This window comes from Trachypithecus francoisi, unplaced genomic scaffold, assembly GCF_009764315.1.
Source record: "Trachypithecus francoisi isolate TF-2019V2 unplaced genomic scaffold, Tfra_2.0 Lachesis_group13, whole genome shotgun sequence".
NCBI classification, from domain to species: domain Eukaryota; kingdom Metazoa; phylum Chordata; class Mammalia; order Primates; family Cercopithecidae; genus Trachypithecus; species Trachypithecus francoisi.
Genome location: NW_022681458.1, coordinates 5,620,274 through 5,635,680, shown reverse-complemented (window position 1 = coordinate 5,635,680; position 15,407 = coordinate 5,620,274). Strand labels below are relative to the sequence as shown.

Below are 15,407 nucleotides of genomic sequence, written 5' to 3'. Positions count from 1 at the left end.
CAAGGGGGGTGCAGGAAGAAGCAGAATAGCCTTCAGTTGCTTCACTGTCTCACACTGGGATATTCCCAGCAGACTCGCTGGCCCAGGAAGAGCCTTATCCCTGTGTCTTGTGGAGGGCACAGCCTCCCACAGGGAGGGGCATGCGGAGCCCAGGCTTCCCCAGAGGCCAGCTGGGGGGCCATGCGATGGTCTTGGGGCCCAACCTGGACTGAAATCCAGAGGTCAGTCCTCTGGTTCTTTTGCATTTTTGTTGAAATTCAGCACTCTGAGTGTTAGTTTTCTCATCTGTAAAATGGGGATGTTAATTCCTACCTCATCAGAGCTTTGATGCAATTAAAAGAGAAAGTATGTGTAAAACGCCTTAGCGTGTGCCTGACTCCAGGGCAGAGGTCAGAAAAAGCCATTCCCGCTCCTCTGTGCCCTGATTTACTGTTATACAGACTCAAGGAGACTGGGGTGGGTGACAGGCAACAGCCCTGCCTTATACATTCTTTTACCTGTGAAATGCTTATTGCATGTTCATCATGTGTCAAATATTTATTAATTGGTTAGACAAATATTCCTTATATTTCCAAGATATGTATATTCTTTTCTATGTATAGCTTTAGTAGTATAGGGAATCTGAAATAATAGTCATTTACTTGTAAACGCATTTCTTAAAAAGGAAATGCTTCCCATCACCCCTCACTCATTATTCTATCAGTTACTGTGTGTAAAATAAATAAATCCTGCAAACGCAATGATCACAAAATGGATTTGAATTTACGGTTGTGCAACAAATCAGAAACTCATTTTCCCTGCGTGCTTGCTCGGTGCTGTGAGTGAGGCGAATGTGACCTGCCTGAAGTGAGAAATGACGCGTATTTCCCAGTAGTTTCATGATTTAGCCTCTCGAGATTAACTTGGTAACAGGACTTCTCTCTGGGAAGACTCCATGAGGAATCAGGCCCTTCTGTTATTTCACCTTCTCCCGCAAATGCCACGAACCATATTTTGCTGCCCTCGAGCCACGACCCGTGTTCTGCGGCTCACACGGCACAGTCAGGCACTCCAGCTTCCTGCCGCCAATGTACCAGCACGAGCATCCTGTCCCCCTTGCCTGTGGTTAATTAAAAGCAAATACTTCTTTGCAATGCAGATAGCTGCTCTGTCAGTCACACTGGGACACGGTGGCCTCACTGCACACAATTTTTAATTGAATGGCTCCCACTCCTGAGACCCCTGGGTCTTTCATTAATCAGTTATATACACAAGAAAGGTGAAGCTTAATGAGGTGTGTGTCAGGCACTCTGACATGAAGTGGCCCAGGTGGGTGAATGTGGTGCTCCACATTTTAATAATTTGACACCCAGCATTTTGCGGTCCACACAATGCCAGTTTGTGATCATTCTAATAGATGCAAAGATCACTTCTCTGGTATCAAGACAAAATCTCTCAGCAGCAGGAACAAAGACTTTCCTAGAGTGAGAACAGAAAGATCACATCCTTGCTCTGTCCTAGATTCACACCAGGAGCTACTAAACTGTTTGGTGGGTCGGAAAACGGATACTTAACTCAGCCCTACTTCAGTGAGCAGCTGTATAATGCAGTTTTGAAACTTGGAGGCTCTGGAGCCAGACTGTGTGAGATCCTATCATTGCACTGCAACCAAGAAAATTACTAAAATGACTTGTGCCTTAGTTTTCTTATCAGAAAAATGGGTATAATGATAATGCCTACCTCATAGAGTTGTTGTAAGGACTGAATGACTTAATACATAGTGATGTATGGAACAGTCTGGGATATGTGGATGCTTACAAAACACTAATATTTTTATACTTATGTGCTTCTGTCTGTTACTTGACAATGTCAAATGTCAACAAAATTTGATGTTTAGAATGAACAAATTTAGGTGTTCTTTTGGGCAAGAGGATGGGTTCATTTTACCTTTCCTCTGAAGAACTTAGTGCTTACTGGTAGTTAAGCACATGGAGGCCACAAGTCAGGTTGCCTGGCTTCAAATTCCAGCTCACCTTCAAATCACTGGCTAATTTTAGATGTGTGCTTGCGTGGGGGAAGATTCTAAGAAGCTCTGTGAAAAGCAATAGATGAAAAACTAAAAGAATGGAGCACATTCCTCAGCTACTGCCAAGTCAGAGGAGCTTGGTAAACAGGCTTTCCATTGAAACCTTGGGGTAAAGACCATATTCCAGGACTAAGAGATTTGCTTTGGACCACAGACAAAGTCAAAATAGACCCATATTAACAAAATGGAAAACGAAGCCTCTGCAAGTTCAAGCTGATCAGCCAGTAATTTAACTGCCTGCTAGAACAAAGCCCCGCTTGCTTCAGAGGCTCCACAACGTACCATCCACAATGTCTAATATACAGTAAGAATTATCAATCAGATGAAAAAACAGAGAAATGTGACACATGGTCAAGGGAAAAGCAGTCAAATAGAAATAGGCCCCATTATGACCCCGGTTTTGAAATAAGCACATAAGGACTCTAAGGCAATGAAGTTCAAAGACTTGAAGGAAAAAGAGGGTCATATGAAATGGGCGGATAGAGAACTCTGCAGAGAAATGAAAACGACTAATGAGCAAATGTAAGTGCTAGAAATGAAAAGCAAAAGATAAGAAGATCAGAAATAAAAAATAAGCCACAAGATGGGCTGAATAGCAGATTAGAGATGGTAGAAGAAAGGGTAAGTAAATTTGAATACAGATTAATATCCAATGTGGGAACTAGAAAGAACAGAACCTCAGTGACTTGTGGAGCAATATCAAGCAGTCAAATGTGTATATAATTAGAGCCTCAGAAAGAGAGGAGACAGAGAATGAAGTAAGTACAAACTGGAGAAAATAATGGCCCAAGGTTTCTAAATTTGATTTAAAACATACGTTTACAGATTCAATGAACACAGTGAGCTACAAGCAGTATAAATACAACAACAACAACAAAAACAAAAACCAAACACGCATGCCTAGACACACCATAGTCAAACTGATGAAAATCAAAACAGAGAAAATCTTATAACTATTCAGAGAATAATGACACAGGAGATTGCACAGGAGATAGAATTATTTATCTACACATTACACACAGGAGATAAATAATTCAAACATTTGCTAACTTTTCATAAGAAACAAAGAAGGCCAGAAGACAACGGAATAATGTCTTACAAGTGCTGGAAAAAAGGTCAACCCAGAATTCTATATCCAGCAAAAATATCCTTCAAAAATGGAGGCAATGTAAAACTATTTTAAGATAAATAAAATAGAGGCCAAGAAAATTTGTTGTCAGCGGACCTACACTAAAATAAATGCTAAATGAAGTTCTTTAGCCGAAAGGGAAATGATACCAGGTGAAAACTTAACTTGACAGAAACACAGAGAGTACTAAAAATGGCAAATACATGGAGATGTATAAAATACTGTATTTCTTCTCTCTTAATTTTTTAAAAATACAAATGACTGTGAAATGCAAAATAACATTCTATTGTGGTATATATAACATTGATAAATATAAAATGTATAATAAGAAAATGAAGGACAGAGATAACAAGTGGATTATGTTGTCATAAGATTCTCATATTTTATGTAAAATACCATATTAATTCTACATAGACTGTGATAAATTAAGAATGACTACAGTAATCCGTAGGCCAGCACTGAAAAATAAAATTTAAAAAGACCAAAAAGAAGGCAGGAAAAGAGAAGTTGAATGAAAGAGGAATGGAACACATGGAGAACAAATAGCAAAATGGTAGACCTAACGCAATCATTTAAGTAATTGCATTTAAAATAAACGGAGCAAATGCTCCAGTGAAATGACATATATTGTCGGATTGAATAAGAAAGCAAACCCAACTGTGTGCTATCCATAAGAAATGCACTTTAACTGAAGGGGTGGCCTGCTTAAAAAGAGCGTAATTAGATTTTTGGTAGACACTTTAACTCCCCCCTTTTTAAGAGAATTTTTATAAAGCTGTGATAAGAGGCATATTTACTTTTAGTTTGCCCCATTGTTACCCTAGGTTCTTCCGAGCACACAAGCTTACCGCAAGGCTGACGGTAGACGTACTCGGAAGTCTCTCGTCGACTTGTCCTCAATGACCACGCTCCAGCGTACCTTCACCTTAGAGAAAAGCCCCACGTTGGGCGCCAGATGAAGGGGTGGCCTGCCCCTCCACACTTGTGGGTGCTTCTCGTTAGGTGGAACGAGAGACTTGAGAAAAGGAATAAGACACAGGGACAAAGTGTAGAGAAAGAAAAGCGGGGCCCAGGGGACCGGCGTGCAGCTTACAGAGGACCCACGCCGGCACCGGCCTCTGAGTTCCCTTAGTATTTATTGATCATTATCTTTACCATCAAAAAGATAAGGGAGTGGCTGGACAATAGGATCATTGTAGGGAGGAAATCAGCAGTAAGACATATGAACAAAAATCCTTGTAGCATGAATAAGTTTAAAGGAAAATGCTGTGCCTTGAGATGCATATGCAAACATCTCCATAAACCTTTTAGCAGTATTGCTCCAGCAAGCCCCACCTTATTCCTAAAGGCGGTTTTCTCCTTGCTCAGTAAACAAAGCACACAATGGGTTTTACCCGGAGATGTTCCATTGCCCAGGGACGGGCAGGATTTTTAACCAGCAAGCTGCCTTCAGGTACTTGTTTAACAAAGACACACCCTGCACAGCCCAATATCCATTAAACCTTGAGTCACCACAGCGCATATTTCTTGCAAGGACAAGGTTGGGGGTAGGGTCACAGATTAACAGCATTTCAAATACAGAACTAAATGGAGTCTCTTATGTCTACTTCCTTCTATATAGACACAGTAACAGGCTGATCTCTCTTTCTTTTCCCCACATTAACTATAAAGACATAGACATATTGGAAATAAAACAGCATAAAAATATACTATATACCCTCAGCATAAGAAAGCTGATGTGGCTCCATTAGTATCAGACCAGGTAGATTTCAAGACATGGAGTATTTCCAGGACAAAAAGGGTCATTTCATAATGATAAAATAATCAACCAGGAAGGAAGACATAACAGTCCTAAACGTGGATGTATCTCATAACAGTGCTTCAACATACCTAAAGCCACTGACAGTACTACAGGGAGAAATACAGAAATGCATATAGTTGGAGAGCTCCTCAAAATTCTCAGAAATTTTGAAATACTAAAAAATACAAAATTAACCTAAACAATGAAATGAACCAATGAAACCAATAACTAAATGAAAGGTACAGTTGATCAATCCTTCAACAACACTTGTTTGAACTGTGTGGGTGCATGTATACACAGATTTTCTTCCGCCTCTGCCACCCTTAAGACAGCAAGGCCAACTCCTCCTCTTCTTTCTCCTCCTCGGCCTCCTCAATGTGAACAAGACAAAGATGAAGACCTTTATGATGAACCACTTCCACTTAATGAAGAGTAAATAGATTTTTTCTTCTCTATGGTATTCTTAATAACATTTTCTTTGCTCTAGCTGATTATAAGAATACAGTGTATAATACATACACCATACAAAGTATGTGGTATTCAACTGGTTCTGTTATTGGGAAGGCTTCCAGTCAACAGTAGGCTATTGGTAATCAGATTTTTAGGGAGTCCAAAGCTATATGTGGATTTTCAACTGCACAGCGGATTAGTGCGTCAACCCCTGTGTTGTTCAAGCATCAACTATAGGTAAATGACTTGAATATAAATTTCAAAAAAAGTTGTACAATGATCGTATGTGCATGAAAATGGTGGTTACACGTTGCATACTCCACAGATTCCTCTGAACTCCTTCCTTACAAGCACGAGAGAAAAGGAGAGTGGCATGTCCTGAGTTGCTGCAGTGGGAGGGACCATGTGGCTAAGGGAAGAAATCCTACTACTGTCACTCTCTCGTTTCTTGGTGTATTAGCATGACACTAAGGAGGAGACAATCCTGTCCATTTATCATTCCTGTAAACTGCCTCGTTGATGAGCATCTCTCATGCTTTAGAGCCCCTCAGAAAGCAGACACAGAGCCAACACCTGGCCTCCAATATGGGACAGTGTTTGCCACCAAGTAGGTTTTGATACAGTAAAAGCTGGCATGGCAGTTAACTGAAATGAATAGCATAAGGCTAACCTGGAGGTTCTGAAGCAAGTAGAAATTAAATTTTGTAAAGCCTTCGTATTAAATGTAAAATATTCTGTATCAAAGTTCTTTCAAACACATTCATTTTGTGATGATAAAATGGAGACCCAGGGAAGCTAGCAGCTTAGCTAAGATCACAGAGCTGCTCGGATCCTGTGATATCACCGCATCTTTACATTACTCTGGTTGGCTTAGATGCCTGCAGGCTTCTCCATCACACCTGTGTGAGGAGTGCACAGAAGCACAGAAGGTGCCATACCTTGGTAACTCACGTCATGTAAGGAAGAATCCAAATAATGCAAATATCTCTACCTGATGTCAATTATTAAAGTGAGGTGGGCCGAACAAAGCAATTGTGGGTTTAATTTTCAATGAGACATGAAAGCATTTCCAGAAGGGTTCCTGTGGCAGAGGGAGGGTGATCAGGACGGCACAGTAGGATGCTTACGGAAAGAAAGGAGGGAGGGTGATCAGGACGGCATGGTAGGGTGCTTACGGAAAGAAAGAAGTTGTTTCTAATTGTGTGTGTTTGGCCATATGCAATAATGAAGTAATTTACAGGAGTAGACAATGAGGAAATTTAAGAGAGTCATGCTTGTCTGCCAACAGAAATTGTCTGCAGGGTTTGGAAATGCAATTTGAAAGAGGGAGGAGAGTTGGAAACCAAGAAATGTAATCAATACCTTGAAGACTGCATGCAGCATCATTTGGAGGCCATTTTTGCCCGGGTATTTCCCAGCAATGTTAGAGGAGGACAAGTTGAAGAGGTTGGCTCCTGTTTCGGTGCAGATGGCATGGACCAGCATTTTCTTCCCTACCCCAGACGGCCCGGCTAACAGCAGCGATTTCACCAAAGGAGCTTTTTCATGCACTGCTGCAGAACCTAAAAAAGGCAGAGGCAAGGTGCTAATGTTCTGCCAAGAAAATCAGTGGTTCTTCAACTAGGATAACTCAAGGTCAAAACGGCATCGTGCGACCCCACTTTCTGCAACAGTGATAAAGGTGTCGAAAGCATTTCCAACCAGAGACACGCCTCCATCCCAGCCGGCTCCGTGACACTTTTAATTTGTATGTCAGGGCTCGTGGTGGAGCCATCGGGTCTCTGCGGGTCCTTAATACCCTTCTTCTCCCCCTCTCCACATCAGTATTTCCCCTAAAATCATAATTTTTAAAGAGCATTCCTGCAATAGCTTACCTTTGGCTGTTTTCTTTTTTTCTTTTTTTTTGAGTGCTTTCTCTGCTTGTCAGCAGCAGCACTAAATTCTTTGCAAGCTTGGGAAGAGGAATGTGGAGACACAGACGATAAGGTTGAGTAAGTATTTATTTCCTTGCAACCCTCTTGCCTACCACTTAGTGATTCTTGTGAGATAAAGGGAAGACGGAGATCCAGGCAGCAGTAGCCTGAACTTCTTTCTCCTGCCCTGGTTTCTAGCTGTCAGTAGCGGCAGAGTTAACCTGACACTTGATAATAAAGTGACTTGGATAATTAGAGTCATTCGGAGGTTCATGCCCTGTGTTCTCCACCGTCAATTTCCTTAGTGCCCAGAAGGGGCCTCAGGTGTGGGTCTTCTCCACTGCAGAGAACACAAGCAGAGCAGGTACTGGGCACAAAGCAACTGAAAAGTGAATGGGATTAAATTCTGGAAAGTGCTGCAATCAAATCATTTACTATCATGTTAGTTTGCGTTCTGTCACTTAATGGGCTCTTTTTGATAATCTGTAAATGTCAATATAATGATTATGCTTTTCTTTTTTCTTGTATAATTGAAAAGATAGAGAAACTTTAAGTGATGACTGAACATGTCATTCTTATGGCTACCTACCATTCTCCACATAAACTCAGAAAATGGTTTTGAGCAAATTCTCTTCAAAATGTAATTCAATGAGCGTGCTTTTTTTGTGGTTAGTAGGGGCTGCGGCAATCTAACGGGATAAAGGAGAGACTTTTCCACAACAGGAGAGAGATGCCATTCATGTGCCCTGCATTGGACACCTGGGTATTAAAGGCTGCTCTGTGCTGGCCCTGGCTGGGAGCTAGGGCGGGCGCCCGTGGGAGTGGGGGCTGTGGCGGGGAGTGACACAAATGTGGAAAAGACTCAGGGTTTGCTGTGGACAGTTCAGGCCAGGGGCAGAGCTGAACCTGAGTTGCCATAATGAGAACGGGAGGCAAGCGGTGCGAAGGTCCAGGAGAGCCACGGGGAGTTCAGAGAAGAAACTCTCCCCGCGCGGGACTCAGGCTGGACTTCCAGGAGGGGGTGGCACCTGGGCTGGCCTCTGAGGAAGGGGCAGAATGGTAACATGCAGTGAGGGGGTGTGTGGGCAGGCTTCACGTGGGGCCGGGAAGCCAGGCTGGCACAGGGAGGGGTGAGGAGCCAGCGGTCAGGGACCTGAAAGGTGGTGTGGGACGGCAGGTGCCGGGGTGCTGGCTGAAGCCAGGGGACCAGGAGAGGTTTCTGGGAGCGGGGCAGGGAGGAGAGAACAGTGCTGAGGACAGACTCTTGGGTTGGGAGGGGGCGGCAGGAGGCAGAGGAGCAGGGGCAGGTGAGTGGGCCTGGGAGAGTGTGTGGCAGTGACACAGGCAGTGGCCTTCCAGAGAAAGGAGGTGGTCACCAAGGTCACCCAGAGACGTGAAAAGGGTGGTCCCAGGGAGGCCTCTTCAACTGGGGCCTGGCTGACCTCAGGGAGGGCAAAGGTGGGCAGAGGGCCCAGGAACTGGCAGGACACACGTGTGCCAGTGTCCACAGCTCTTCCTGCCCCTCTTGTAGAGCTACCAAGAGACACAGTATGGTTCCAGTTTTCCCACCTGAGCCCTGTTCAACTTTCTGAGGATTAAGAGATAACAAGGAGGCCAGTGTTCTGTGTCCTCAACCCAGTTTAGCCCCTTCCTAGCCCTGTGACTCCAAGGAAGTGCGTCTGCATCTTGGAATTGCTTATGAATCAGTAAAAGCTGGACCACATCCACCTGGAGGCGTCTGGCAGGAGATGAAACAGCAGACATGGTTTCTGCTCTGGGAGCACGCCTCCTCCCTTCACTTCTCCATGATCTCGTGTGGCAGTAATACCTCCAGGAGGGTGGGTGGATGCTGACCAGATACTTCCTGGGCTTCCTCTTCTCTACCAAGGTGGTTTCAGAGTCTAAGCCCCAGCCCTAGGCTGCAGCCAGTGTCTCCTGGCCAGGTTTGTAAGCGGCCATGAGATGTTCTCAAGGTCCTCTGCTGAGTGGCCGGGTTTTTAGTCTGGGCAGTGGCCACCATTTAAAAAAAAAAAAAAAAAAAAAAATATATATATATATATATACACATATATAAAATATACATATATGTATATTAATCCCAAATTCCATTTATAGTAGTAAATTCCATTTACTACTTCTGACATTAATTTACAAGAGGAATTAACTATTTCTTGCCAATAGGCTGAAGTCAAAGTGAAACACTAAGGGTTTGAACTACTCCCATCTCATTTTAAAGCAAATTAAACACATAGAAGATGACTTCTATTTGAGAGTTGTTGTCAGAACTGAAACTCCTGGCTGGAGTTGCCATCCCTGCCCCAGGTGATTCAGGTCATACACATATCAAAGCCATTAAAAAAAAAAAAAAAGAAAAAAGCGAACGTGAGCCGCAGATATCTGTGTTACGGAGAGCCCATCTTTCCTGCATCACTTGTACACCACAGAGCTCTAGTGTGTCTGTCTGAAAAAAGTCACAATTGAACCTCATTTAGCAGTGAGAGTAGACTTCGGTGAAAACTGGCAGGGCCTTAAAGGTGATCCCTTAGATCCATGAAATACACTTGCACTGACTCCTGAAAGGCCGCCTCTGTTTAGGACCTAGTAATAGGAGCCTGTGGGTAAAAGGCAAGTGGTAGCCCTAGCCCGTTCTCTGATTTGATTAATCGTTAATTGCAGGTACTTGCTTTGCCTATTATCTCCCCAGCTCATTGCCCGTATGTCCTTCAGCCCAGCACTGCTGAGCAGGCACACAGAGAGGGTGCAGAAGTGCTCTCCCTGGTAGTACTTTGCATGCTCGTGGGCACATTATCAAAATGAAACTGTGCCCACTCAGAATTCTCAGAAGGAAAAGTTAAGCTGCGGTGCACTTTTGCTGACAAACAGGAACACACTGTCCAAACTAGCAAGTGCTGCAAGCTGCTTTGGAAAAGGCACATCCGCGCACGCCGAGTCTTTACCTAATGGCCAGATTCCGTACAACGTGATGAGCTGTCTGACATCCAGGAGGGAGGGCATGGGTTCTATGGATACCTGGCGAAGAGTAGTCCCCAGGTAGCTGTACTCACCTGGAGAGAAAAGAAACAGAGGAAAAATAAATGGAAAACAGCGCTGGTCTGAGCTGCATAATTTTGGTCTGCAAAAACCATCAGAGAATACAAATTTAACATTTCAGAGCAAAGAGAATCCTATTAGGAGAGTCAATATGAAGAACACCTCTTTCCTCACATGAAGGTTTGAAGAAAAACTATCCAGGCAAGAAAGCCCTGCTCTACTAGCTACAGTAAACTGGGAATTATGTTGACTATTATATTAACCTCCTAATACTTCCTAAAACAACATTTGAATATTGAGTTACGTGAAACGGGGCAAAGTGCTAAACAGAAGGACACACAAGAAAGGCTGAAATAGACGGGGCTTCGCTTTATTTATATTCCCAGAGATTATGTATAACATTTGTGCAAACGTTAAAAATAAGTTATTTAAGATCAAATTCTACAAAAAATGTAGAATTTGTATTAAGCAGTGTAAATCTGAGTGTAAAATGCAGTCATTTGAAAGGAAGGGTATGAGTCTAATTTAGGATAAATAGAAACATCTCCTTTTGAGGGTAATATTCATTTACATTGTTATATTTTTAAGAGATGACCAAAGGAATAATATAGAAATAAATCTTTACAGGTTTAATTAGAAGATATCAAAGGGCTTAATTGTAACTAGTCATAAATCTGAAGTGTTATTTTCTAACTAATTTAGATAAGGTCACCAAGAAAATTAGTTTGGCTGTCTCCATTTGTCATGAGGACGGACCTTTATAGGTTCATATGATTCTCTCTTGATTTGTATCTGAATCTGGAGTAAAAATATTCAATGAATGAATCATCGTGTCTGGGTTTTTTTCCCTGATGCTTTCTTCCTATAGCGAGTCCTGGTCCTGCAGAGCTTCGGATGCTACGCGTGTACGGCAAGTACAAGATGCACACTCATGTGTGTAGGAAACACTGAAAATACCCCAAGCTTTTAAGCATTTTCAAATGCTGAGGAAATCGGAGTTAAAATTCAGACAGTGACTGCTGTTTTGTTGTGGGGTGGGGAGCAGCCTTTCAGAGCCTCCACATAAAGAAAGTCCTTGGCAAGGACAATGGGTATGGGTTGGGAGAATGAGCGATAATGAAAGCATCTATTATGGCTTCAGATACCACACTTTTTAATGAGCAGGTAATAAATAGAAGAGTGGTTAATTTAGCCTCCACTAGAATAGAAAGAGATCCTGTAACAACCGTTAAATCCAGCGCTCATTGCCAGTAAACATGACATTAAAGGTGACAGGAAAGTGACCCCAATTTTCCTGCTTATCTAAACCCGTATTAATCTCCAGACGCACCACATTTTCTAGAACCTAACAGATTTTGTTTAAACAAATTATATTCAGTTGAATTAGTGGGTGTTGGTTCTAACAGAGGCAAGGACACAAGTAGCCTGGGCTGCCTGCCAAGTTCTGAGACTCGCACTGAAAGCACGTTCCTGTGTTTGCGGTGGCCCCGTGTAGAAGCCATGCCCCTTCCCATCCATGCATTCGGAGCTTGGAAAGTTCAGGATTCCCTGCACAGATATCAGATCTTCCACAGGGGAGGGAAGAAGAAAGTGGCAGATGAAAAGGCATTTGGGACAGAGGGCATGACAATGCCAGGAAACCAGAACAAGGGGCAGAAAACCAAACGGGCTGCATGACAGGTGGAATCGAATCCCCTTGCAATTCTATGTGGAAGTCCTAATCCCCAGCATCTCAGAACACGACCTTATTTGGAAATAGGGTTGTTGCAGATAGATTTCATTAAGATGAGGTCATTAGAGCGGACCCTAAATCCAACAGGACTGGTGTCCTTATAAAAAAGGAGAAATTTGGACACAGAGACAGACATGCACAGAGGCAGAGCACCACGTGAAGAAAAAAGCAGAGAGGGAGGTGATGGTTTTACACCAAGAATCACCAAAGATCGCCGACCACACGCCAGCTGGGAGCAGCTGGATGCCGTGCAGGTGCAGCCTGGGGTGCTCCATCTAGCAACTCGCTTAATGTTTACAGCAATTTAGTGAGGCATTCGCTATAATGACCTCATCCCATAGTAGTGGAAACTGAGGCACAGAAAGAGTAAGTAAAGGCCTGGCATCCTGGAGGAAGGCAGCCTCAGAAGGATGAGAGGAAGGAGGGATTCCTTGAGCCTGGGAGCAAAGACTGGTCAGTGGTCCCTGAGCAGTGGGCATCCAGCCCCTAGGCCCTGGAGGTCTGGGGGGCCTTCATGGGCACCAGCCCCCCAGAATATCTCTGCAGCCTGGTGCTACCTGGGAACTGGGGCCTTGATGATATCTAGGGGAAGGGGTGGGGACTGGTAAGAAGGACTGAGTTTAAATCACCTTGTTAGTATAGGGGTTGTGAAGCCAAATTAAGGTGATTTAAAGAAAATAAGGAAATTGCTATTTCTCACACACCTGAGATTGTGGCAGGTGCTTGCTGCTGGGCACAGGGCCAGTTTTGGAGCAAGGTGGCCATGCAAGGGCGCAGCAAGCAGTGGGGTGGGTGGTGGGGGTGGGCTGGTGGGAGCTGAGGGCTGGGCCTGGAGGAAGGGGTCGTCCCGAGCTCTGCAATGCAGGCTTCGCATCCTCTGGGTCTGTTCCTCCCCTTCAGTCTCCTGTAGCTCTCATCTGCTGTGATTCTAATGACTGTTGGAGTTCAATGGTGTTGAGGAAAGAGTGGGATTACAAATCTCAAGACTATAGAAAGCAACTTTGTGTCCAGCGGCTGAGCATGGTGGATCTGCGTAGTGCATTCCTGGCCTGGTGGAGACATCCATCTGGGAAACCATGTTCTGTGTCTGGGGATCCCTGCTCCTGCCCTGCCTGGATGAAGGGCTAGGGAGGAACAGCCCACATCCACCCTCTCTCCTTCTCTAGAAGCAGGAAGAAATAAAGGGCTCTGAGCACTGAGGCTTTGTAGCACAGGCCTCTGAAGCAACGGAACAGGCAACAGAGGAACCCTCTGGGCCATGCCTCTGTTGTCAAGGTGTTAAAAAGGAAACAAGATAATAAATTCAAAACCAGGGAACCCAAGGGTGAGTGAGGGTGCCTGGGTCCTCATCTTGTTAATTCTCTTCTTAGACAAGATGACGAGGCATGACTTAGCTGGGTGCTGAGAGCAGTGTGCTTTCCAGAGGCAGGGGACCATTCCCAAGCTCCCCAAGTTTATGAGATCAGGAAGAAGCTCCCAGCTGTGCAGGAGCCCAGTCCCCCTAAGGCAGAAAGTCTGCAGTGCCATGTTGGCAGCGCACAGCTGTTAGGCATCGTGCTCTCTCTCCTGAAGCCCTCACCTTCTACTGGTTTTATGGGTACATGGAGAATGCTCACTACCAATCCTCGTGCCAAGGTCTCTCGCGCCATTTTTGATTGCCAGTAGGTCATTCTTAGCAGATTCTTCAGGAAGGGCTTGGGGAAAATTGCTGAGTTCTTGTATGTTTATCAGTTTGTGTCCTATGTACTTGAAAATAAATCTGACTGGGTACAAAATCCTAGGATCCTGTTTCCTTTTCTTGAGCATCTTATATATGCTATTCCATTTACTTCTGGTGTAAAGCATTGCTGTGGAAAAGTCTGACGATACTCTAATTTTCTTTCCTTTCCAAGTCCTGTGATCTCTTTTACATAGATGCCCAAAGGCACTTTTATTAGAATGTCTTCTTGATCAATGAGTCAATATTCTCAGATAGACAGTGTGGTCTTTCATTATGTGGTTTTAACGTTTTTTAAACATTTAAACCCTTTTCCTGTTTGCCCTGAGAATACTCACCAGAGATGCTTTCGGCTGCAGCATTTACCCCAAGAAAACTTTGCCACGAAGCATCTCGTTTTTATTATTATTTTTGCATAGCTCTAGTATATTGACTTCAGAAACAAAAGACATCATTCTATTTATAGCATTCTGTTTTCAGTGGTGGCGTTTCCATTTAGAAAATATAGTAATTCTTGATTGCTGAAAATATCAAATCCTAAGAAACGTAGCATTCCTATGCGTGATCTTGACATTGTTTTCCAATGGTCGTTGGCTGAAGATTCATTTGATGAATCTGATTTTCTCTGAAATAGACAATTCTGATGATTCAGATGATTCTGATATTAGTTCTGTTTAGAAATAACTCCAAGAACAGTTTCTACATTTTATTTTCACGTTGAAAATCAGTCAGACTTGCTTCAGCCTTAAAAAGCATGTTCGCATAAAGTTAAATGAGCATTACCAGCGAGCTGCGCTTTCTTTTTCTAAACAGGAAAAGGCCTAAAAGAAATTTTCATGAATTAAAATTATATATATTTATAAAATTGCAATTTTGAGGTAAGGTCCTGCTCTTTCACCCAGGCTGAAGTGCAGTGGTGTGATCTTGACTCACTGCAACCTCAAATTCCTAGGCTGAAGCGCTCCTCCTGCCTCAGCCTGCTAAGTAGCTGGGACTACAGGTGCGTGCCACCATGCCCAGCTAGTTTTTATTTATTTTTTTGTAGAAGAAGGGTCTTGCTATGTTGCTAGGCTGATCTCAAACACCTGGTCTCAAGAGATCCTCCTGCCTCAGCCTCCCAGAGTGCTGAGATTACAGGTGGGGGCCACTGTGGCTGGCCGAAATTCTTTGCATTTTTTCTGTTCCTTTGCTTTGATTTTCTTCTTTAGGGACTCATATTATCTGTATGTTGGATTTTCTTTGTCTGTCATCAATATTTGACATGCTCTTTTGAATTCTTTTAATATTCTTCATTTCTAATTTTGCTTTAAAAATTTTGTCTTTTTGCCTTTTATTTCTAAAGCATTATTATTTTTATTTGTTCTTGTATTCATTATAATTTTTTTCTATAACATTTTCCTCTTTATTTATATTTATTGAGATTTCTCACCTCATTTCTGGGTTGTACTTATTCTATTTTATGCTGTTCTCACACGTCTTCTATAATTTTTTAATGTATATTAACTTTTCTTTTTTTTTTTTTGAGATGGAGTCCTGCTCTGACCCCTAG

The 15,407-nt window shown here is 43.1% G+C and overlaps 1 protein-coding gene across 1 annotated transcript in view; it reads right to left on the bottom strand.

Annotated features, from left to right (window-relative positions):
- IQCA1 (IQ motif containing with AAA domain 1) overlaps positions 1–15,407 on the bottom strand; it is a 169,197-nt gene that overhangs the window by 34,342 nt on the left and 119,448 nt on the right. Inside the window, exons 14-15 of the mRNA XM_033229790.1 lie at positions 10,316–10,423; positions 6,808–7,007 (exon numbers count right to left, since the gene is read on the bottom strand). Of these exons, the coding sequence (XP_033085681.1) occupies positions 6,808–7,007; positions 10,316–10,423 (308 nt within the window). The remainder of the gene's footprint in view (positions 1–6,807; positions 7,008–10,315; positions 10,424–15,407) is intronic.